Below are 24,409 nucleotides of genomic sequence, written 5' to 3' on the forward strand. Positions count from 1 at the left end.
TTAAGAACATCACTCTGTTAATCTCTTGTAATTGCTTAGATCTTTGGAAGGACTTGAAGAATTCGAAGAACTAAATGTTCTATCCTCTGTCCAAGATTCAACTGAACTGTGTGTGTGTGTGTGTGTGTGTGTGTGTGTGTGTGTGTGTTTACAGGGAGAGAGAGATATCTTTTTAAAGTAGACCTTTTTTTAAATTAAAGAAGTAATAGTAAAAAACTAATTTTCTCCTTTATTAATAAAAATCACACGTAGTCAACTATACTTCAATTAAAATTTCTTAAAAATTAGAAAATCATACATATATGTTACATGAAAGTTAGTATTTTATAGAAAAGCGTAGAGAAGAAAGTTAAAATCCCCATAATCTCACCATTAAGAAGTAGCACAGAGATACCATTTTGGTGTCTGTTAATGGCATGTAACCTTTTTAGGGTCACAGGTGGCTTCGTGAATGTAATGAAAGTTACAGATCTTCTTCCTTACGAAAATAACATCACCACAGTTTTGTACGTAATTTTTAGCCTTCGCTTAAGACTCTAATGTACATCCTTATAGTCCTATTTTAAAACCAAATTTTTTCTCTTACTAAGTCTGGCACATTTCCCACATCATTAAAGAAGCTCCTAAAAGATAAATTTTAAAAGATCTGCATTAAATTGCTTCATATGGATTTGTCCTAATGTATCTAACCAAGTAACCTCTTTTCTAAACATTAATTTGGTTTCACTGGTTTCCTGTTATAATTCCCTCAGCAACTGATAGGAGGTTTTGAGTATATATATTCCTTGTATATATGGAATTTGATATGCTTCCAAAATTGATCTTTTTAATTTTATTGATTAATTTCTAATTTTAATCTTATATATTCTTTCTTCCCGCCTTCTTTAGGTGTGTTAGTAGTTTTTCTAATGTCATAAATTTATTTGTTATTGGAACTTTGGCTGTCATTACATAATATCCTTTATAGTTTCTTTAAGATAACCTCTAGAAGATTATTGTTAAATCAAAAGACGTGTCTTTTAAGGCATTTGGTGCATATTTCTAAATTGGCCTCCGAGAATGCTAATGCTATACAAATTTTATTTTAATCAACAGTGAATGAGAGTAATTTCCCCTCCATTTCCCTACCTAGCCCAGATCAGAGGCTGTAGACAGGGCAGTGTTTACTGGCCATTTGTTTTTCTTCTGGGATTTGTGTTGTTCATGTCCTCTGCCCTTTTTTTTTTTTTTATGTTCTTTGTTCATTTCGTTTTATTAATTTGTAAGAGCTCTTCGTATATCCTATACTGTAAACATTTTCCCCAGTCCGTCATTTGTCTACACAAGTATTATGTCATCTGACCCTCAGTACCATCCCCACATTTGTTACAGCTGAGGTAACTGAGCACAGACTAGTCTCTTTTCCAGGGTCGCATAGCTCGGAAGTGACAGAGCTGGGACAACAACCCTCCAGCTCCAGAACTTCCTCTCTCAGGTTTTCTGCCACATGATGAGGCTAATTTCGTAATATTTTTCCAGAAACTCATGTGTAGTTTAAAATTTTTTAAAATAAAATAGAATAATGCATTTAACCCTTTTATAATATTTCCTTTGTATACGTATCAATTTTCATTGTTTATATTTGTGTTTCGCTTTTTCTTGGTAACTTTAGCTAGAGATTTGTTGTTTTAGCATCTTTCCAAGACAACTCTTAGATTTATAAAAATCTGCCGTTTTCCCATCTTCCAATTCTTTAACTTTTGCTTTTTTTTTTTATTATAGTTCCCTGTTTTTCTTAGGTTTGCTTTGTCAATATTAAGAGGAACACAGTAAAATTTTTAAAAATTCTTCTTAAAAATGAAATGAAAGTGTTTAGAGTTTTTCTCCCACTATAACAGTGATTTTCAACCAGCATGAGAGTAGGGAGAGAGGCTCATTATAATCCGCTTAGAAGGCTTGTCCACAGATATTTCAATATTCTCTTTGCTTCTCTCTTAATTGCTCACCCCACCCTGACTTTTGAGGATTACACTATTTTTTGAGAGCGCTTTCTAATAGGTGTGTGTTTCCCTTGTCAGAAAAAAACCTGAAGTTTTAATCCTATCCTATAAGTCTTCATATGATAATCTCATTGTTATTAATTTGGAATACACATTGGCCTTATTTGGGGCTTTTAATATTAAAAAGTTAGTGTTTTGTGTAATTTTTTATTTTTAGCTTTGTTGTCTTACCTATGTAATTTTTAAATTTATTGATATTTTGGTCTGGTTTAAAGTACTTAAAGTTAGATAGGCCACATGTTGACTAAATGCACCAAGTGTAAAAGCATTGACCGTTGTCCTTGAGATAGGACATCATACTGATGACCAGCTATGGTACTGAGTAGGGTATAGTTTCCCTGGAAAGGGGGTCATGGAATAAACTCCAGGAGAGTGTTCTTTGCTGTTGAACCCTAGCATTTAGTATTGTGTTTGGTTCAGTACAGAATGTTGAGTGAATGAAAAGAATTGCTTTTTGCCGAAGGATAGGAGCGTGGATTCACCAGTGTTAACAACAGAGATCCCTACACATTTTCCACACACTCCCACTTTCAGTGCCTATAATTCTACTCAACACTGTTTAGTTGTTTGTCTATATGAACTGTTTTTTTTTTAAAGATTTCTTTGTTTATTTTAGAGAGAGAGTGTTGCAGGGGGGTGGTCCAGAGGGAGAGGGAGAAAGAGAGAGCCTTAAGCAGACTCCACACTGAGCACGGAGCTTGATGCAGGGCTCGATCCCATGAACCTAAGACTACAACCTCAACGGAAACCAAGAGTCCAATGCTCAAATGACTGCACCATCCAGGCGCCCCTGTATGAACTGTTTTTAAAACAGTTTTGATTTTTGTTTTAGCCTCTTCTCCCCCTTTATGCTCACTTTGAAGGCCATAAGTGGTTGTATTTTTTAAGGGACTTAAAGGCCCGTGCCTTAAAAAAACATACATTTGAGTAGCGTTACGACAGCAATAACAGTGAATGTATACTGAGCCTGGCAACATGCTAATAAGCCCATTGGTTAAGTGCTTTTTATGCATTGTCTCAGGTGGTCCTTAAAGCAGACCTCGGGGGGTGCCTGGGTGGCTCAGTCAGTTAAGTGTCTGCCTTGGGCTCAGGTCATGATCTCAGGGTGCTGGGATCGAGCCCGCATCCCCTGTATCCAGCTCCCTGCTCAGCAGGGAGTCTGCTCTCCCTCTGCCCCTCCCCCTTGTGTGCTCACTTGTGTGCATGCTCATGTGTGTGCGCTCTCTCTCCCTCCCTCTCTCTCAAATGAATAAATAAAAAATCTTTTTTAAAAAACCCCAAAACCAAAAACCAACCCTCAAGAGGTTAAGTGACCTGCCTAGGTCACACCTGGAGAATGACGGAAGAGAGAGTCGTACCTGAGCAGCCCAGCTCAGAAGCTGTAGTCATAACCACGTCTCAGGAATCTTTGTAAATCAGTGACACTAAGCTTTTATGAACATTATAAAACATCTTCGGAGTTTTTTCATCTTATCCAGCCATTTTTAAATGAACATTTGGGATTTTTCCTTCTTTCTTATTTGTGGTGTAAATTTGTGTGTGAGACACTTTCATTTTTTATGAATGAAAGAAAATGATATCTAAATCCTAGAAATTAATATGTCCTCATTTGTTTGAAGTATAGGATAGCATCATTTTCTAGAAGTTTTCTAATCAAGCTCAGACTGTTCACTGATTTTAAACCTTCTGATCAACCAAGGGAGGAAATAAGCAGGAAATTTGGCAATGAGTCAGAGAAGATGACAGAAGGGTTATTTTAAACATCTTAATGGTGAAAGCCGCAAAAATGTTGATGAACTGTGTCCATATGTTGAAATAGATATTTAAAACTTGACATTGTACTTCTTTATTTAAAATATTTTCCTGTTAAGTGATACACATTCATTTGTGTAATTTTGAAAAAATGACTAAAAGCCCAAAGAAATGAGAGAAAAGAACTCACAATCCCAGTCCAAGAGGAAAACATTGCTGACATTTTAAAATATTTATGTCCATAATTTATTTCTGTATATATACTTTTTCAAAAATGAATATATCCAGTTTTATGATTTGTTCTTTTTCTTTTCATATATTTCATTGTCTCATTTGAAAATATTTTAGAGATTTTAAGAGCAGTGATTTTACCCTTCTCTTCCTCCATTTACCTTTAAAGAAGCTTAGTTAAAAACCCGTTTAATAACCTTGTCAAAATGACAAAATTATAGAGATTGAGAACAGATTAGTGGATTCCAAGGGGGTAGAGACTGGAGTAAGAAGTGGGTATGACTATAAAGGAGAAGAACAAGGGGGTTCTTTGGTTTGATGGAACAGTTCTATATCATTGTCATGGTGGTGCTATGCTAACCTATACATAGGATCTAATTGCAAAGAACTACACACACACACACACACACACGTGAGCGCATGTGAAAACTGAGTAAAGTCTGGTTTACAGTATTGTAACAGTGTCAGTGATATTGTCCTATAGTTGTAAAAGATCTCACCATGGAGGGAAGCTGGTTGAAGGTTCCCAGGGCTCTATGTACAGCAAATACCTATGATTTCATAATTATTTGAAAATAAAAAGTTTTTTAAAAACCTATGGAAGGCAAAATGAGATTTTAACTAAAGAACAAATGAGTATTAAAATGCAGTGTAAAGAATGGTAAAGTAGAAACCAGCAAGCTTGGGTTCTGACTGTGGGTTTGCTGGTAGACCCCTGGCTAGCCTCTTAACTTCTGGGCTTCATTTTCTTCTCTGTAAAGTAAGAAAATTGTGCTAGAAAATCCTAAGACCCCTTCAAGCCCTGATATCCCACAGGGTGTATAGATTTCTGTAAATCTGTGAGTTTGCCAAGTATAGAATGAATGTCAGTGAATGTTAGATGTAACCCAGAAGTTAGGGCTTGTCTAACCTTGCAACAGACAAGAAGCCTATTTCTGTTTCTGTCTGTGCCTGTCTGCCTAGTGCTGTAGTAGACATTTGGTGATACAGTGACCTCAGGAATGTAGAGGGCACATTGAAGCACCTATACATCTGTGTTCGATTGCAGAACAGACAGGGTTTGTTTACACGCTGCAGTGTGAGATACGGACAATAGTTGCTACAGGAATTCTGGAAGAGAACACAGTAGGCTTCCACACAAGGAAGAAGTGGAACTCAGGTGTATGAATACACTAGTTCTATCATCAGTTGCATCTTTGAGTATGTTGCAAGGACCGGATTATATCTCTCATACATATTTTGCCATTACACTGGATTATATCCACTCATCCCTCTTTATTCTGCCTCTAAGTTTAGATTTACTCTATAATTTGAGCTGTTGGGTTAATAGATGATAAATTCATGTAGATTTACTTGATGTTTTCTGCTTTTCTCTTTTTTTTCTCTCCTTGACCTTTTCTTCCCCTCCAACCAACTCCAGCTGAAAAAAGGAAGGGTGGGCAGACTGTGGATTCTAGCCTCCCACTTCTAAGTGTATCTGATCCTTTCATTCCTCTTCAAGTACCCGATGCACCAGGTAGGTAAAGAGAGCTGATCTGAGGTTAAGCAGCTTGATGCTTAGGTCCCAGGGTCTCATGAGAGTTGTTTAATTCACATCCATAAAAAGGATGTGAATTCCAAGCCCTAATAATAGGTGCTGTTATAATATTTTTTGGTAACAAGAACAGCCTGTGTATTAGAAGGAACATTAGTCCAATAGGATGATAACATGTTGGGGGGGCGCCTATAAGCATGTGACAGAAGGAACAAAATGCTGATAGTGGGTATAGTATGATGATTGGATTACTGGTGATTTCTGTCCGGTTCCTGTTTTCCTATAATGTGCTTTTATTTAATAAATAAAAGTTAAAGGGAATGTTGAGTCAGGAGACTCCGGTTCCCTTCCTGGCATTTCTACTATCTGAAAACCTTCTGGGCTTGACTCTTCATCAGTGAAGTAATTGGGACTGCATGAGTTCAAATATCCCTTTAGGCCTACCATATCCTGATTTTTAAGTGAGCAGTCTTAAAAAAAAGTAAGAAATTGTTAGTGTGTTCTGATTGAAATAGCTTTTTTTTTTTTTTTAAAGATTTTATTTATTTATTCGACAGAGATAGAGACAGCCAGTGAGAGAGGGAACACAAGCAGGGGGAGTGGGAGAGGAAGAAGCAGGCTCATAGCAGAGGAGCCTGATGTGGGGCTCGATCCCAGAACGCCGGGATCACGCCCTGAGCTGAAGGCAGACGCTTAACCGCTGTGCCACCCAGGCGCCCCTGAAATAGCTTTTGAATAGTAATTGGATGCTTTCTATTTGGGGTTCATGGATGCCAATGATNNNNTTCCCTATTCTCCTCCTCATCCTTTTGGGGGTGGGGTGGGGAGCATGATGTGAGACATAAAAGCCACCCTTTCTCTTCTCTGTCAGTCTTTTTGAAAAAGCAAATAGGTCCAATGCTCTAGAAGCATCTTGCAACCATTTTGTTCCCGATAGTTTTTTTTTTTTTATTCTCTTCTTACCCTACCTGTTCTTGGCTTTAAACTAATAGGATCTGCTTGGTTGTTCTTCTCTCCCAGAATGTTAAAGGTATTGGACTGAACTCAAGATTGGAAGTGATTGTGATGTTTGTACCATCTACTTACTAAGACAGACGGCAGCAAGGGTACCATGACAGTATTTATTTCTTTAGGCAATTTGTTGACCCTCCTTAGGGGAAGCAAAAACTTGCCTTGATCTGGTAGTATTGTGTAACGTTACAGCTTGCTGTACCTGGATGTAGGTCAAAAGTACCTAAGGTCACTGAGGAATGATTCGGTATCAGATACTTAAAAGAAAGGGAAGAAAGGAATCAAGTAGAGGCTCTTTCCTCTGTTGTATGTTCAGGTGTGCCTGGAAGCACCTGGACAAGCCAGTTTCTAGCAGAACACTGGAAAGGTATGGGCTGCAAACTGAGGCTGGGGCCCACTGGCCTCTTCTTCTTCCCTGTTGTGGCAGGCATGGGATCAGGCAGGTAAAAGGGGTTATTGAGGCATTCTCCCTCTGACACCCCTCAGGGTTCTTGCCTTACTCTTTCCNNGATAGCCCATGAGCTGTGGAAGCTGGAAGGGTGGCCTCTTGGCACAGGCCAGGAGATGAGGGTCCACAGGCACGTAGCTGTCCTCTGCCTCGCACAGGTGCCCTTCAGATCAGGGCAGAGGAGCCAGGCACACACGCCAACTGGTCAGGATATCAGCTTCTGGTTGTAGAGATGAGTTGTGAAGGGCTGTGAAGGTGAGCCTGGGAAACACCATACGTAGCTGGTGGCCATCCTGCCTCCCTTATTGTCATCTTTCCTGTCTTCTGATCCTCCATATTTCTCTCATTCTGGGGGATTCCTGCTAAAATGATACTTGTGTACACTTTAATACCAGTTAAGCCATGGCCCCTCTTGGTTTTAATGGGAAATCTATTAAAATGGAACATTCTAATAGAGAATTACAGGTGTATCTTATTTGCTCTATGATCTGTCAGACCAGACTCATCTGAAAACATAAATTAGACATGTCACTCCTTTGTGCTCCAGTGAATTTCCATATCACCAAGCATAAAATCCAGACTTCTTATCGTGACCTGAAAGGCCCTAACTGATCTGGTTACCCCTCTGGCTACCCCTCTAACCTGAGCTCATAGCATTCTTTTCTTCAGTCTTTCCTCCAACAGGCAAAGCTTGTTCCCACCTCAGGGCCTTTGCACATGCTGGTAACTCTGCCTGGGAAACTTTTCCTCCATCTCTTTTCCTTCTTGTCATCCGACATTTGGATCTCCGCTTAAATGCCGTCTTCTCAGGTCCATTGTGGTCCCACAGCACTCTCAGTCACACTTTCTGGCCTTCATAGCATTATCTGTTTTTATTGGTTCATTACCTGTCTTTACCCACTAGGATGTCAGTGTCCTGAAGGAGGGACCTTGCTTTCTGATCCAGCACTGCTTTTCCAGTGCTTAGAACACTTAGAGTTGGCACTCCATGAATATTTGCAGATTGGATGAAGGAACAAAGTAAAACCTGAGGCTAAACAGCTTATGGCAGCCCCATTGCTCTCCATTTTTTCCCCAGCTCCCAAATATTAGACTGGTGGCTCCACAGCCTTCCATCTGTGCCTCTGCCAACTCGCAGCCAGGCCTCCCATCCAGTCTTTGAGGATGAGTAAACGAAGGCACAGCTCACTGTCAGGAAGCTGCCAGACCTCAGAGTGGAAGTAGTAGCTAGGCTTAGCAGATCCTTCAGCTCCGACCCTTCCCGGCACCCTCCAGAAGTTGGGCTGAGCAGGGTGTATTACCACTGTGACTGACTATTGTATGTACTGTAACATTCAGCCTGTAGCACCACTCAATTCTGTAGCCTCTTTCTCCAAGGATGTAGATAGGACATAGATAGGATTCCCCTACGTGCTTCTTTACCGTCTTGAAATGTCTGAGTGAAGAAAGGCCTGAAAGTTTAGGGTCTCTGGGAACTTAGCAAATGGGCAGTTTGTCTCCCCCCACCTCCTGCCCCCCTAAGCAGTTTATCACTGCTTCCAGCCCACTGTGGGCACCAGCCAGGCTTTTTGATTTGTTTGTTTGTTTGTTTGTTTTGCATACATACTTCCCTCCACTCTCCACCTTCCTGATTGTGAGTCATGAAGTCTTAGTCTCCTGACAACTGTATGCCTTTTAATGACTTAACATTTTATTTTATGCTTTTAAAATGTTCTCACATATAATTTCCTTTGATCCTACAAAGAATACTGACCGGTGGGTATGTCAAGTAATATCTCATTTTCTGGGGAAGGAGGTGAGGCCCCAGTGCTACAGTGACAGGTGCTGCCTCAGACACTCGTTTTCATGGCCGTGGGCCCCCCAGCAGTGAAGGTTTCCTTGTGTGGAGATCAACAAAGCCTTCGACTGCAGAGCTAAATTTAAGGTTTAGGGAAATACACAAATGGGTTTGAACTTAAAAGACCTGGGTTCTACCCGCATACTAACTTGGTGATTTTGATCAAACCACTTAAACTCTGAGTTCTCCTCAAAATTGGTGCTATTAAAACCTACCCTATGGAGTGGCTTGTGAGGTTCGGATGAAAGCGTGTGTTTGGAATTGCTTTGTAAACTTTAAATTAGTATAAAGATAGGAAATGTTATAACAGCTTTGGTTCTGAGTCCTTATTCCCTGTGGGACAGGCCTACTTATGATAAAGTCTTAGGCAATGATATTTCTCTCTTACAGAAATTAAACTTGCTTTATAACCTTTGACCTTTGCACAACTGAGAGCCATTGAAGTAGACGTCCTTGATATAATGATTATTCAACTGTGGGTAACAGGGACTGAATAATTGGATTTGTTTGGGTTTTCCTTTTTTTTTTTTTTTTTTTTAAGATTTTTATTTATTTATTGGCTAGAGAGAGACACAGCAAGAGAAGGAACACCAGCAGGGGGAGTGGGAGGGGGAGAAGCAGGCTTCCCTCTGAGCAGGGAGTCCGATGCGGGGCTCGATCCCAGGACCCTGGGATCATGACCTGAGGTGAAGGCAGACGCTTAAAGACTGAGCCACCCAGGTGCCCCTTGTTTGGGTTTTCTTAAAGGAGCGTTTCTATTTTCCAAAGCATCATAAAACAGATTTTCTTAGAAAATCTACCATAAAAAAAAGTCACAGCCATGAGCATTTGTGTGCTCACAGAGCTGCCAAATGAAGCCTAGCTCTGTGAGTCTCAGAGTATTTCATCGATGCCTATGTGCTGTGTGCTCATTCATCTTCTATTTGTGTCAGAGAACAGATAAGCTATGGGTGGTACCAAATTTAAAATATGGTAGAAGAGAGTGGGGAATTTTCCCTGAGAATTGGCTGAAAGATTTGATCTTTTATTTTTTAAAACTGGTAAAATATATATAACACAAAATTTACCATTTTTAAGTGGCATTAGTACCTTCACATTTTTTGCAAACATCACCATCCATCCACAGAACTTTTTTATCTTGCAAAACTGAAACTCTCTACTTATTAAACAATAACACTCTTCCCTCCCTCCCGCAGCCCCTGGCAACCCCCATTCTACTCTCTTGTCTTTTTGAATTTGACTGCTTTACCAGTCAAATTCACTCATATAGGTGGAATTGTTTGGTATTTGTCTTGTGACTGGCTTATTTCACTTAACTTAATGTCCTCAGGGTTCATCCATGTTGAAGCATATGTCAGAATTTTCTTCCTTTTTAAGGCCGAATTATATTCCATTGTACGTACATAACCACATTTTGTCTCTCCGTTCATCTGTTGTTGGCCACTTGGGTTGCTTCCATAGTTTGGCTCTTGTGAGTAATGCTTCATGAACGTGGGAATGCAGATAACTCCTCAAGACCCAAGATTCTTTTAGGTTTATATACCCAGAAATGGAATTGCTAGATCCTATGGTAATTCTGTTTTTAATTTTTTGAGGAATCACTGTATTATTTTCCATAGCAACTACATCTTTTTACGTTTCCACTAGCAGAGCAGAAGAGTTGAGATTTTCATAGCACCTCCTTAATACCGGCCTCTCCACACCGGTATTCCACAGGACTAAGCAAGAACGCATTAGTTGCCCCGTAAGTGCCACTTCCTAGAATCAACAGCTTTTCAAACTGTGCCTCCTGCTTTACGGCGCTTCATCCTCTCTTAAAAAGTAGGCAAGAGAAGGTGTGTTTTCTTAGTGGTTTGTTGTCAAGATAGGCGTTCCTCTCAGAGCTGTTTGCCTGGCATCTTCCTCACTTCCAGTTGCTGTTTTGCGATATTAAAAAGTCCAAGGTTGGTCATCTGTGTGTCTTTGCTCTGGGAAGTTTCTCTTTCTGCAGATTCCGTTCCCTAAAATGAAGTTGGAATGAGGCATAGTGGTTGACTTCTGCTTCCAACTTGCAGATGTTACAGTTTAGTGTCTAGTTTCTCCAAGATAGGAACTATTTAAAGTGACTAGATTTTAAAAACAGCATCTCTCATCACAAGACTTCAGACAAGATGTAAATTTGCAAAGCCACAAAGCCGTGGCAGCCAAATCCTCTTTTTTTGACGGGGCTGGCATCCGGCTCTTCCGTGTTCGTTCGTTCAGCCTGCCCTACTCCTCGTGGTCGTATTCCTAGTTGGGCCTGGAATGGTCCTTGAGCAAACCCTTAACCTTTTTAGCCTATATAAGCAGATACCTATCCTCTCTTTTGATATTTCGAAAGAGAGAAAACTCACAACTTCGAGTATATCCCAGTCTCAAATCAGGAAGCAGTTTTGATTATCTAACCTTAGACAGGTTTACAAAGGATTTCTTACCTTCTTGCCTTGTGGTTGATATTTCAATAACTAAGTCTTGAGAGAAATGTGAGAGAAGACTCTGGAATGGATTAATTCCTACCTGTTCCTTTCTTCCCCTAGTCCCCAGTGCCACTTGGCTTACGCTTGAAAGGAGAGAGAGGGGGGGTGCTCAAAAGATCCTTTTTCCAAGTTCCCTCTTAATTTTTCAAAGTACTAACAATCTTTTCCTTTGTTTTTAAAATTTTTTTTAATTTTTAATTTTTTAATTTTTTAAAATATTTTATTTATTTGAGAGACAGAGAGAGAAAGAGAGAGCATGAGAGTGGGGTGAGGAGCAGAGGGAGAAGCAGACTCGCCGCTGAGCAGGGAGCCTGATGTGGGACTCGATCCCTGACTCTGGGATCATGACCCGAGCTGAAGGCAGACGTGTAACCGACTGAGCCACCCAGGTGCCCCAGTCCTCTCCTTGAATGCACTCTCCATCTCCGTGCCCAGGCCAACTCCTTCTGCATCCACTTTGCTCCAGGGGTCCACCTTCCTAGTCCTCTCACCGTGATTTCAGTGCTTTTCCATGCTTAACCAGACTCATTTTTATTTGGGAACCCTAGAGACTTGAGAGAGAACTGAGTATAGTGACCAGGTTATGATAAGAAAATACCACCAACAGGAAAATAAGAGCAGACGATTCTAGAAGGAGAGATAAATTACCATTAAGTATATATTTTGTAAAAGTCCCACATGATGATGAATCCCAAAAGAGCCATTTATGAAACAATGAGATGTTGCGAGCTCCGCCATCAGCTTGGAAAGAGGGAAAACCCCACCACCTCATGCTTGACGAACGTCTAAGGAAGTGGACACACTCAGATCCTGCTAGTTTACATTCTCTTTCCTTTTCCAAAAAATTACTCTAAGAGGCACCAGGGTGGCTCAGTCAGTGTGGCGTCCAACTGGTGATTTCCTTCTCTCTGTTAGACCACGCTGCCTCCTCTCACATTTCACTTTATTCAAGGAATTCTGCCTTTTCTCATCTCATACCAAGACACGTGGGTAAAACCTGGAACTCCGCCCATTCTCGCTACTGAATCTCAGGCCTCTGTGGCTTCGTTAGGTATCAACAATCGTGAAACGCCCCGGGAGAACTCGATTGAGGTTTGGGATCTTAAAGAACACTTTCTGCACATGTTCCAAAATTCAGCACCCTCTTCTCTGCACCGCTGTTCCCCACCCACCCCCTTCATGACACGTGGTCTCAGGGTGTCTTTATATAACTGTAAGAGAGCAGATAGAATTCTTAACGTGAGTGATAGCAAGGCCAGCCCTTGATGCACATGTGAGGCCTGCAGGCCGTGATTTATCAACTCTCAGCCTCCTGTAGCCTCCTTGTGCCGCCCATGGCATCCTGTTCTCAGGTTCTTTGTTTCTAGTGATCAAAAATGAACAAGAAAGAATAGCTTGAGATGTGACTTCTTCTAAGACCTTCACTTTTTCAAGCAATCAAAGCCTCAGTTCAACCAGGAGACTGAATCTCTCGTGTGAGGAGGTCTGGGTCCTAGTCCTAGTTAGCTCTGTGGCTTACCTACTGTAAGCTCTCAGGCAGGTGGCTTTACCTTTCTGGAGCTGGTTTCTCCATCTGTAAATGAGAAGGCTAATCGAATAAGATCTGAGGCTCCTTCCAGGGCCAACATGTCTTTGCTAATTTGGCCGTTGTGCACCGGGCCATGTCTGTGTGAAAACCTATTGTCCTATGTTGATGGACATAGGCAGACCCTGTAGGCAGCATGTGGGGGACACTGTGAAGTCAAGTCCAAGCTCTACCATGTCCCATCTGTGACTTTGGGCAAGTCACACAGTCTCTGTCTCCATTTTTCTCACCTCTATCGGTATTCCCAAACCCAGGTCTTTTTGTGAATAATGAATGAAAATGTTTGACATTAAACTCTACAAATGGAAGTGACGACTGCAGTTACAGGGGCACCTGGGCGCCCGCACTGAGTCTCTGGGAGTCTTCTGTCATCTCGAGAGCGCTGGCAGTGGCAGTGGGCTGGTGCCCACGCTGTCCCCCTTACTTACGCCATGGCTCTGTGCTCTCACTCCCAGTTCTCTGTCTGCTCCTGCTCTGTCCCTGCTCCCCCTCCCGTATTCAGTATTCGAGGATTCTCAGGCAGGAGTGACCATACAGATTATCTGGTTGAGTCGCCTGTTACTTGAGGTGCGGTCAGAAGATAAGCCCCCTAAATTTGCCAACTTAACCCCATCCCCACCCTGGTCTGTCTCACCACACAACACGCGCCTGCACACGCACACGCACATGCACACACACACACACACACACACTCATGCACACACGTACTTTTTTACCCCCTTCACATGATCTTTTTTGCTAATGGCTAATAAAAATATTCAATTCCTGCTGAAGTACCTGACTTTCCAGTTAATCTCCTCTTCCTCCCCACCTCCCCAGTGAAGCAGAGATGTGACATAGGGTACAAGAGGAAACTGAGAACTGGGGATACAGAGAGTAAGAAGATACCTTCCCTGTCTTCAGTCCCATTGTAAGGGCTGCAAGAGAAGTGAGTTCAGAGTGCTCCAGAAGGTTCCCACTGTGGCAGGGAGGATGGGGAAAGGAGTAGAAGAGATGATACTTGAGTGACCAATACAAAAAGGTGGTGGGACCTATCTCCGTTGTACAGTTCAGGAGGTAAGAACAGAAGTTTAAGGACTGACCCCATGGTCGCAACCGGTCGCTGGAGAGGCTAGAATTCGGACTCCGGATTTGGCTAGTCTAAGGTTTTGCACTGAGATAAACTACCATATGAAAGATAAGCAAGTAATTTCGGGTTATTACTTTTTATCCATTGCTTTGTAAGATTGCAAATGTATGAGTGCTTAAAGTGGAAGAAGAAAATACTTTCCTGTACGTGAAAGAAGCTCTTTTTGGGAATAAAACAAAAGCTGGTGTTCAGCATAAGCATAATGAAAAATTTTAGACTTTTCAAGAAAACCATCTTATTTTTGCCGGTATGCTAAAAATTGTCACATATTTTTTAACATCTTTTCTGCTAATAAAACATTATGCACGATGCAAGATTAATGCTGATGTGATTACACTTGTATATTTGGCTAGTACTCTGGGGTTTTTTCCCCTGCTGTTGAGAAGCTTCTTTTCTTCTTCCTTTCTTCAATACAAATATCAGGTACAAATGAGAAAAAGTTAGCATATTGTCATTTAACTGAAAGACGTCTGCGTGCCATATACTCCAAAGACGGTAAATTCATTTCACATATAAAAATACCTTTTTCTGCAGTGTGTTACTTGCACCAAAGCAAATTATCTTGCCAGGACACTAAAATCCATGATTTTGTTTCATCTGTGTAGTTACAGATCACCTTCAATGACATCACCTAAAATTTGGTTTCAGTCCCTCAACAAATATCAATTTCGTCTTTACTTATCTTGATTCCTGATGGCCTAGAAGAATGCAGATTCGTTAAAATGTTCTATACACGTACTTGAACATTAAGTTACTTCTTTTTCTCAAACATTTTCATTTTAGTTTTATCTTAATGGCATGGTATTTCTATGATAGAAAAAAAATGTTGACAGGTTTTTACTGGTCAAGTTATAGAATTTATGTGGCCTCCACCTCCTTGTACGTAAAAGGAGGTTGAGCTCTTAATTCCCTTCTTTCTGTAAGATTCTATGATTCAGTGTTTTTAATAAGCTGAAGATAAATAGAGAGTTGTTGATGGATCAAGGCTGAAAAGATCATAACGAAATTTTAACGTGTGCACTTATGACACATTAAGTTATCAGGTGCGACAGATCCGGCGGCTTCTTACATCCTTTTGTTTCCTAGCCAGAAGACATCAAATTAATCCATCTTCAGGTATAAGTGCGTTTCATGAGATCTGACCATAGAATGCTAGGGGTACCAGCTTGTCACCGGCTCTCAGTTGGCAGACAATGAATGATGGTTGAAGTTAGCTTCGGCATATTTCGATTCACTTGCTGAGTTACACAGCATTTCTAAATGCGAGTCCAAAAAAATTTTTCAAAACTAAGCCCAGGAAGGGATATGAATGCATAAAGACAACGCATCTGTTTGTGGCAGCTCTGTTTTAATAGATAAAAACCAGAAACAACCAAATGTCTATCAGCTGGTGAACGATTCAACGAAATGTGGTACATTCATACAGTGGGGCACTGCACTGCAATAAAACGGAACAAACTACTGATACACGCCACGACAGGGAGGGAGCGCAAAAGCATCATGCTAAACAGAAGACCTGAGACAGAAGAGACTACATATTGTATGGGTCCGTTTATAGGCAATTCTAGAAAAGGCAAAGCTACAGGGACAGAAAGCAGACCAGTTGTTGCCAGGGTCTGGGGGTCACAGGAAGGCACCGACTAGAATAAGGCACAAGGATAATTTGGGGGGTAATGGAAATGTTCTATATCATTTCGGTGGCGCTCACATGAATGTGTACATTTGTCAGAACTCAGCAAAGTGTACACTTGAAATTGGTGACTTTTATTCAGTGTACATTATACCTCAAGTTTTTTTTTTCAAGTTTTTATTTGAATTCCAGTTAGTTAACATACAGTCTAATAGGAGTTTCAGGTGTAGAATTTAGGGACTCATCACTTATATACAACCCCCAGCGCTCATCACGACAGTTGTCCTCCTTAACACCCATCATCCATTTAGCCCGTCCCCCTCCCCTCCCCCTCCCCTCCAGCAACCCTCCGTTTGTTCTCTATAGTTAAGAGTCTGTCTTATGGTTTGCTTCTCTCTCTCTTTTTCCCCCTATGTTCATCTGTTTTGTTCCTTCAGTTCCACAGGAGTGAAATCATACGGTGTTTGTCTTTCTCTGACTGACTGACTTCACTTAGCATAATACTCCCTAGCTCCATCCATGTTGTTGCAAATGTCAAGATTTCATTCTTTTTGATGGCTGACTAATATTTCATTGTGTATATATGTATACACCACATCTTTTTTTTTTTTTAAAGATTTTATTTATTTATTTATTTGACAGAGATAGAGACAGCCAGCCGCAGAGAGGGAACACAAGCAGGGGGAGTGGGAGAGGAAGAAGCAGGCTCATAGCAGAGGAGCCTGATGTGGGGCTCGATCCCATAACGCCGGGATCATGCCCTGAGCCGAAGGCAGACGCTTACTCGCTGTGCCACCCAGGCGCCCCCACATCTTCTTTATCCATTCATCAGTTGATGGACATTTGGGCTCTTTCCATAGTTTGGCTATTGTTGATAATGCTGCTATAATCATCAGGGTGCATGTTTCCCTTCAAAGCAGTAATTTTTTATCCTTTGCATAAATACTTACACCTCAAATTTTAAAACAAACAAACTTAGGGCAGTATCTTGAGTGACTTACAAAGTGACTACTTCAGCTGGGGAAATAATCATTTTTTAAACTTTGAACTTTGAAAGCTTATTTTTAATTAACAGTAAAAGATACTAACAGTATTTGTTTTTATGATGAATCTATACAAAAGTTTGAGCCCAAAATATGTTTGCATAGAAAACGGTAAATGATCAGCTTACTTTAATATCTCACTGCATTTTTGCTTTCTCTTTACCTCTCTGCCCAACCTAGAAAAACTAATTGAGGGACTCAAATCTCCTGACACTTCTCTCCTGCTCCCTGACCTCTTGCCTATGACAGACCCTTTTGGTAGCACTTCTGATGCTGTGATTGGTAAAGTCGTCATCTCTGTTTCTTCAGTCTTGCATGATATATGTGTCTGTCTCAAGAATGATAGCTAACTGGTTAGCAGATCCCCAGTGAATAGCCCTGCCGAGGAATGGAAAATGCCACAAAGCCTCCTTTAATCTTATTTGTTATTACCCCAAAAGAAGTGTTTTCTCTGCCTCCCAGGGGCACCACACTGTTATTTTTGCTTTGCTTGATATCCTGAGATGTCTAGAAGGACTTTCCCAAGAATGAGGAGGAACGGAAAAATTCACAGTTAGTTACGAAAGCTTCATGAAGGAAGTTGGTTTCCAGCTGGGACCTTTACCTTTAGCAGATTCTTCTTAGAAGGCCTCTGTCTGTGCCAGGTATCCGTAACAGAAAACACTGCCCAGTGGTGAAGCCCCCTGAGTAGAATCCAGGCAGGGGCTTGGTCCGCTCAGTCTGATATTGCCCTGTGCTCCTACAGCAAGGCAGGCAAGACGTACAAGATGTCCAGGGGCCCTGTACTCCAGGGCACATCGTCCTCGAACCCAGGAAGGCCACGAGCCTAGAGAGAGATGGGCCTTCAGCTGCAAGATGTCAGACAGTGCAAAAGACCTCCCAGCCACACTGGGGGGCAGGATTCGAAATGGACTAGTGGCCTTTGCGAGGCACAGAGGATGTCTGCCCCCAGGTTTATCCCTTAAGAAAAGCAAAATTCCTGTAAGATATTACGGTGCCTTTCAGTCTATGTCTTCAGACATGGAAGAAATCTGGGTGGCTCGTGTTCTACATGTATCTGTGAAAACTGAGACTCACCAAGCCTAGTCCGAACGGTTAACCTTGCACTCGCATGCTCAGTCAGTGAAGCCCAGGTACTCAAAACAGCAGAAATAAAGTAACTCCTTGTGCTGCCCATCTTGCCCGAGACTGGCATTTTAGAGACCTGTAGAAGAAAGCCTTCACAGACTTGTCTAAAGAACCTTTTGACTCCTTTTCCCTTACCCTTTGTTCTCCTTTCTTAATGCTCTGTTACGAAAGAAAAAGCTGATGTTGCTGTTGAGAGTCTCATACCAGGACTGGAGCCCCCAGTGCCCCAGCGCCTTCCATCTCAGACGGAATCTGTGACCTCGAACCGCACAGGTCAGTCAGGTGTCTCTGCCACTGCGGGGACTGTTTATTGTGGTGGCCCTCCAAGTCCACCTTTCCACCTGCAGCAGGTGCCCCTGGGCTTCTTGTGTAGACTGGTCCGTTCCCCCTAGAATGGATGCTTTGTATGGTTACAGCCCCAGCTTCTAGATGTTTAGTGATACCTTTCCATGCTGAAGAGCAGAGTACTTTTGGGAGCCATGTTCTTTGTAGAGTGATACTCGGACTTTCTCTGGTTATGGTATTTGTTTATTCAAGATTCTTTTCACTGGTGGCAGGTTCCCTCCACCTCCTCCCTAAAGAACTCAGCCGAGCTGCAGGGATGACCTTAACTCCTCCAAGGTTTCTGAGCCTTCTTTCTACCTAACGGTGTCAGTGGAGCTCACGCTCTGGATGTTGCCATTCTAGTCCCAGCACAGTGCTTTTAGCCTATATAGGTGGTTTGTTGTTAAATTGTAGGCAGAGTTGAAATCTTCCCTGGTCCAGCATTGTTTTTACCCTAATTTCAAAACTTCACTCTTAATAGAATTCCTTAACTGTCCATAAATCCAGAGTTGATAGCCTGCATTTTTATTGAGTCCATAGTTAACTTGGTAAAAGTGTCTAATTTCCTAACTTGGAACAGAAAACAATTAGAAGTCTGGAAACTGTGAAAGTAAACTCAAGGAGGTAGGGGAAAAAATGAACATAGAAGGTGAGATGGTTCCTTTCCCTGTGCTTACTTGACTTTTCTGAAACTTTCCCAGAGAACAATTTGTATGTTAAAATGCTTGAACTCTGGATTTTGTCTTCCTTCTGTTCCTTAACTGGAAGTAAAATCATATGTTCAGAGGAGCAAGTCAAATTTAAAGACGACTAGTAAGAAGCAAGATCATTTTATTTTGAATGGGGAGCTGGTTGAGTTCTAGAAAATGCTGTTTAATCATGTCATAATAAGGCAGGGACAGCCCCCTCCTAGTCAGCTTAGATACCTTTTCCCCTGAATGTTTAGAGAAAGTTTAAATGAAACTCTTGAGTTGCAAAGTCCTTTTTCCGAAATGGCATTTGCCGAGAACTGAGTTGCTAAAGTTTTATTGGCATCCAGAGCACATATTTGCTTACCCAGCAACCTCTGAGCAAAAAAATTTTCCATATTTATATGTTCATGTTAAGAGGAATCTAGAAATACATGTTTCTATTGATGAAAATGCCGGGGGCTTAAGATGTTACTTGTGGTTTTCTTTCTCCCACCTTGGCTTGTACATATGACATGTAAGTGTAGTAACTTAAAGGCTGAGCTCTAATCTCATGATATTGTGTGTGCTATTTAATGCCATCACTGACCTGGGATGCTGTCAATCTGGACTCAGATTCTCTCACCGGGGAAGATTCCCTGATTGATTGCTCCCTGCTTTCTAACCCTACTACTGACCTTCTGGAAGAGTTTGCCCCCATAGCGATCTCTGCTCCAGCCCATAAAGGTAAATGCTTTCCTGTCCTTGGGCTCACATGCGTCCTTCAAGGAGGACTGAATGACTCCTGAGAATTTTCCTTACCGAAAGTCTTTGCCAGTGAAGTGTTTTTGCCCCGTCCTCCATATGGAAAACTCGTTTGTACTCTCAGCCACTGTGTTATAATCCCTCTCGGGAAGAGTGCTTGATACGGCTCAGACAGCAGATTGGTGGGGCCATTGCTTTCTGGTGGTCACTGGGACTGCAGGTGTCCCATGTTCTCCATTACAGGCAGAGTCAGCACAAGTGGATGGTTAAGTTGACTATCCACTGACTGACTGTTGTTATTAATATGATACTTGTTAGCCTAGGCCTGAAAATTATTTTATCAAATCTGATTTAAAGTTTTTGGGTAGTGATGGCTCAATAAGCAGGCATAAGTCCTCAAAAGTCAGTCTTCAGAGACTGAACTTAGAAAAGTTTTAAATTTTGAGTCATAATTGATTACTGGATTTGTCTTTCTCATCTAGCACTCTCATTTCTTAGTCCTGGGCTAATACCTGTTTGAAATGCTGCTGGAGAGAAGTAGCTTGACCTGACTTCTCTTCAGTGAGCTGTTCTTGAAAGTGACAGGCACAGCACCTGGCTGACTGGACCCAGGCATTCACTAAACTTCTCTCTGTACTTAGGTAGTGAAATTGGTTTTCTGGAAGGAGCAAATATATAGAAAAGGAACAGTGTGAGTTTGTTCTGAAAGAAATTCAAGAAGGAAGCCTCCCCAAAATGTCTAAAAATAATTTGTTTATGGTTTGCAGTGGTAATAGCTGAGTTTTTGTTTTTACCCTCGATGGCATTAAAATGATTATGTTTTTATAGAGTGTGTGTTTAACCAATTACATCTGGCAGGAGTGTGTCAGCAGCCATATGTAATTACAGAGAAGCATCACTTGCAAAATAGGTGCTCAGCTAGCACTTGCCAGGAGGGTAATCTTAATCAGAACGGAGGAGAATATTCTAACAGACTTCTGCTCAAAATCTCAGGGCATGTGATCTTGGGCCCCAACATTCCCTGAGGCATCAGAGTTGATGGAAACTCTTTTTTTCCTAATCACAGGGCAGCGAGTCCTTTCAGAAGTATTTTGTGTTTTTGTATATAGCAGTTGCTTCTTCTTTTTTTAAAATTTTATTTTAAATTCAGTTAATTAACATATCGTGTATGTAGCAGTTGCTTCTTAAAGAGCCACTAATTACCTCCTCCCTGCCCCTGGCTTTGAGTGTCTTCAGTATTGTTTATTAGTCAGGCCTCTGTTTGCTCAATAAGGAAGATAAATGACTAATTCCTAGGCCTTTGCGAGTTACTGACACTGAAGAGAGACCTCACAATAACTACAGTGAACGGTCTTGAAATGGTAGAGAGAGTTCATCCTCTAACCCTTCTCCCTAATCATTTATGAAAGTCTTAACATGGCCAGCTCGAAACTATTTTTCTGTTTCCCTATTTTCCAGTTTTGCTACTTTTATTTCAAGTCATGAAAATAAGCATTTTCACCGACAATAGTGATTGTATAGTTGGGAACTTTGTGCCTCTTACATGTTCTCTCATTTGCTAATCTCTACCTCTGTTGTTTCTGCTTGTGTACTTGCATTCTGTATTAAGCTGCAGAAGATAGTAATCTCATCTCAGGTTTTGATGTCCCTGAGGGCTCGGACAAGGTGGCAGAAGATGAGTTTGACCCTATTCCTGTATTGATAACCAAAAACCCACAAGGTAAGAAAGAGAGGATGGGGAAAAGAGAAGAGCTTGACATCACAGCTCACTACAAAATAGTAATGTACCTAAACTGCAAGAGGGGAAGAAGCTCCTCACTTAATGAAGGAAACCGGGGGTAATGACAGTTCTTGGGGCCGAACCAGGATAAGGCAGAGATACAGGTACAGATGGAGATACAGTTATCTTAAAGCTTGGCTGTGGTGTTTATTTAGAGAGAAGAAAAGTATTTAATGCTTTGACTAAACCCTGGTTTTTACAAACTATCAAGCCAAAAATAAAGTGGAAATTTCATCAGTGGAAACCGGAAGGCATATGTTTTTTTAAAAAGCACTGAACATTTTTTGGCATGATTACAATAATCTGTAATAAATATTCTTCCCAAAGAGATTAAGTATGGTGCTTCGATACCATTTGCATCTTTTGGACATTCGTGAAGCATCCTTTTTCCTCTTTGATGGATTAAGAATCATTTGAATGTGCCATGAGACACTGAGTTGCCATGGGACCATCTATATATTTCTTAAAGCATGTTTCTATTGCAGTGGTCTTAGAAACTGATTTCTCCCCAAAGCAAAAACTATTGATTTTTACTTTGTCAGGGAGATGATTCGATGTTATCAGGAAGTTAAGGTCTAGCCAGCAGTTCTCAGGCAAAACATATATTCATTTGAAAATAGCATCCTCTTTGCAAGGTGTTCTGCCTCTAGCATGGTGTGCCTGAAGTTGTGGCGGGGGGTGGTGGATACCTAACTTGTAGGTTTAAAAATCAACACGTAAGAGTTTACAAATGTAAATTGTTGCTTCTCAAGGATTTGGTTTTGTGTTTTTTTTCTCCTTTGCTTGCTCTGCACATCTAAACCGTAACCCTCTGTTTTGTACTGAATTCCTATCTCTCCACTTCCAGGTGGGCACTCTAGAAACAGCAGTGGGAGCTCTGAGTCCAGTCTTCCCAACCTAGCCAGGTCTTTACTGCTGGTGGATCAGCTCATAGACCTGTAGCCGTGACCCAGTAGCAGATGCAGTTCTGTAACCTTCACACCGTAATATACATTTTCATTACGGAGTTATAAGAAAAATGATTTTTTTAAAAATCTAATAAGGGGCCCTCTAGCCCTTCTCTCCTACCCCTTGCCTTCTCCTGTAGAAATGATAAGGAAAGAAAATCACTTTGGCCCTCCAGATATTCCTTGGCCAGTTCCTCCCTGTTAGTTTTATGTGTTTTCTCATTACCCTTCTTCAATAGCATTATCTTAAATCAAGCGCTAGATGCCATGAGCTTCACCTCTGCTGGAATCAACTCCACCCAAAGCTTAATTGTAACTGAAACTAGTGAATTGACACCTTTGTCTCATCCTTGCTAGGAATGGCCTCCCAAACCAATCCTCCCAACCCCTGTCTCCTTTGGCCAGATGCTGATGAATGTGTTTCTCTGTTTTTGCTTTTTATGCTGCTGCATTATCATGAGGACATGGCTTCTTCAGTTGGTCTTAACTCTGGGCAGTAGCCTGGAGATGGGTGTGTGACTTAAGAGAGGGTAAAACTGACGGACGGATGGGATATGTTTGAAAAGAGAAATTGAGCCCAGCTCTAGCCAACCAGCTTTGACCTTGTTTGATCATAGACTTAGCCAAGGGATTTTACACCCCATGCAACCTGCCCAGCATTCATCCAGCATTCTGGCTTCCATTGAACCGTGATTTCGCAGATCTGGAGATGTGACTGCAAGTACTTGAGATCCTTGGATAAAATGTGTACATTATATAAAACCCAAGTATTGCCATTCCTTTTCATGTTAACTGTCCCGAGCCGGGATCTCAGAATTAGACCAAAACAAGACAACGGTGGTAATATGATACCTTTTATTAGAAGACTTTTCACTGGGGGGTGGATGGGGGAGGGGAAGGAATTGTAGCAGAAACAGATGTATTTTTCTTGTGATTTTTATTTTGAATCAAATATTGTAAATTGTGTATAAATGAAGACGCTGAATAGTTCTGTTTCCACTTGGCGTTTCAAGTCTGATATCAGGTGTCTGTACAGGGTTTTGATCTCTTTCCCTTGTATAACTACACAGCAATCCTACAGTGTAACATATGGAATCATTTTGAGTAGACTTGTGTGTTGCTATAAGCTTTCAGCAGGTCCTCTGTCTTTGTAGAATAAGCATGTTGTTTATTTTCAGATAATCAGAAATAAGTGTGCTGACAAGCTAGGCACAATTTGATTCTGGCTACTTACCTTTCTTTCTCTCTGATGTTTGAATCGAAGGACGCAGCCAATGAAATATGTTCAGTCGGTTTTCCTTGGCTTCCTAGATTAAAAAACAAAACAAAACAAAGCGTAGTTCCTCACTAACCTTAGAATATTGTTCATAAAATAAATAAAGGACCCTGCACTGACATGACAACATGCCTCATGGTCACCCTCTGTATATGTCCTTACTCGTGGAAGTGTATTTTTTTTTCCTTACATAGAAAGCAATTTTATAAAATTGCCCTTTTGAAGAGAGGTGGGCCCAGAGAACCCCACTGTGGTTCTCTTCCTTGAGCGCCATTTTCCATGATCAGAAGGGGAAACTCTTAGTTGATCAGATTTGTACAAATAAAATTCCAAGCTCATTTGTTTGTTTCTCTCTCTAGTACTTTTGTTTCTTCTTCCTCACTTTTGCACTTTAAAGGGGGAAAAAAAAAAAAGAAAGTTGAGCAGCAACCACGGCCTGCAAAACACTGCACTTTGGAGGTCAAGCTTTGACCCCAGAAATGTGAGAGCAGCCTTTGAAAGGCATCGGAGGAAAAGTCTGAATCTTTCAGTCTTCCTTCTGACTTTAAATACTTCCTCTGCCAGCTGAAACTAGATGAGCTAAGGAGAGCCCTCTGTTAGGATAATGGATCATTTCCAAAATTGAGGGAGGCACAATCTTCCTGCTGAAGATAAAAAAAGATGTCCTCGAAGAGCTCTCCATGATTGGATGGCAGTGAAAACGGGACTTGGTTTGCCCCTTTATGGACAGGAATATCACTGAAGATCAAAACTGTATTCTTTTTCCTGGACATAGAAAGAATGTATA

The 24,409-nt window shown here is 41.2% G+C and overlaps 1 protein-coding gene across 33 annotated transcripts in view; it reads left to right on the forward strand.

Annotated features, from left to right (window-relative positions):
- Positions 1 to 24,409, forward strand: part of AAK1 (AP2 associated kinase 1) — a 163,319-nt gene that overhangs the window by 128,289 nt on the left and 10,621 nt on the right. For 4 of the 33 annotated variants that reach the window (XM_040623349.1, XM_040623351.1, XM_040623350.1 and 1 more), the window contains exons 17-21: positions 5,443 to 5,538; positions 16,915 to 17,016; positions 18,034 to 18,135; positions 19,491 to 19,601; positions 21,229 to 21,339. The exons of 6 other annotated variants lie outside the window; for them this stretch is intronic. In XM_040623349.1, the coding sequence (XP_040479283.1) occupies positions 5,443 to 5,538; positions 16,915 to 17,016; positions 18,034 to 18,135; positions 19,491 to 19,601; positions 21,229 to 21,339 (522 nt within the window). Of the gene's footprint in view, positions 1 to 431; positions 671 to 5,442; positions 5,539 to 16,914; positions 17,017 to 18,033; positions 18,136 to 19,490; positions 19,602 to 21,228; positions 21,340 to 22,246; positions 23,746 to 24,409 lie in introns of those variants that run through there. 23 more of the 33 variants (XM_040623363.1, XM_040623364.1, XM_040623376.1 and 20 more) reach the window with 14 other exon arrangements.

The sequence above is a fragment of the Ursus maritimus genome, unplaced genomic scaffold, assembly GCF_017311325.1.
Source record: "Ursus maritimus isolate PB19 unplaced genomic scaffold, ASM1731132v1 scaffold_6, whole genome shotgun sequence".
Lineage (NCBI taxonomy): Eukaryota > Metazoa > Chordata > Mammalia > Carnivora > Ursidae > Ursus > Ursus maritimus.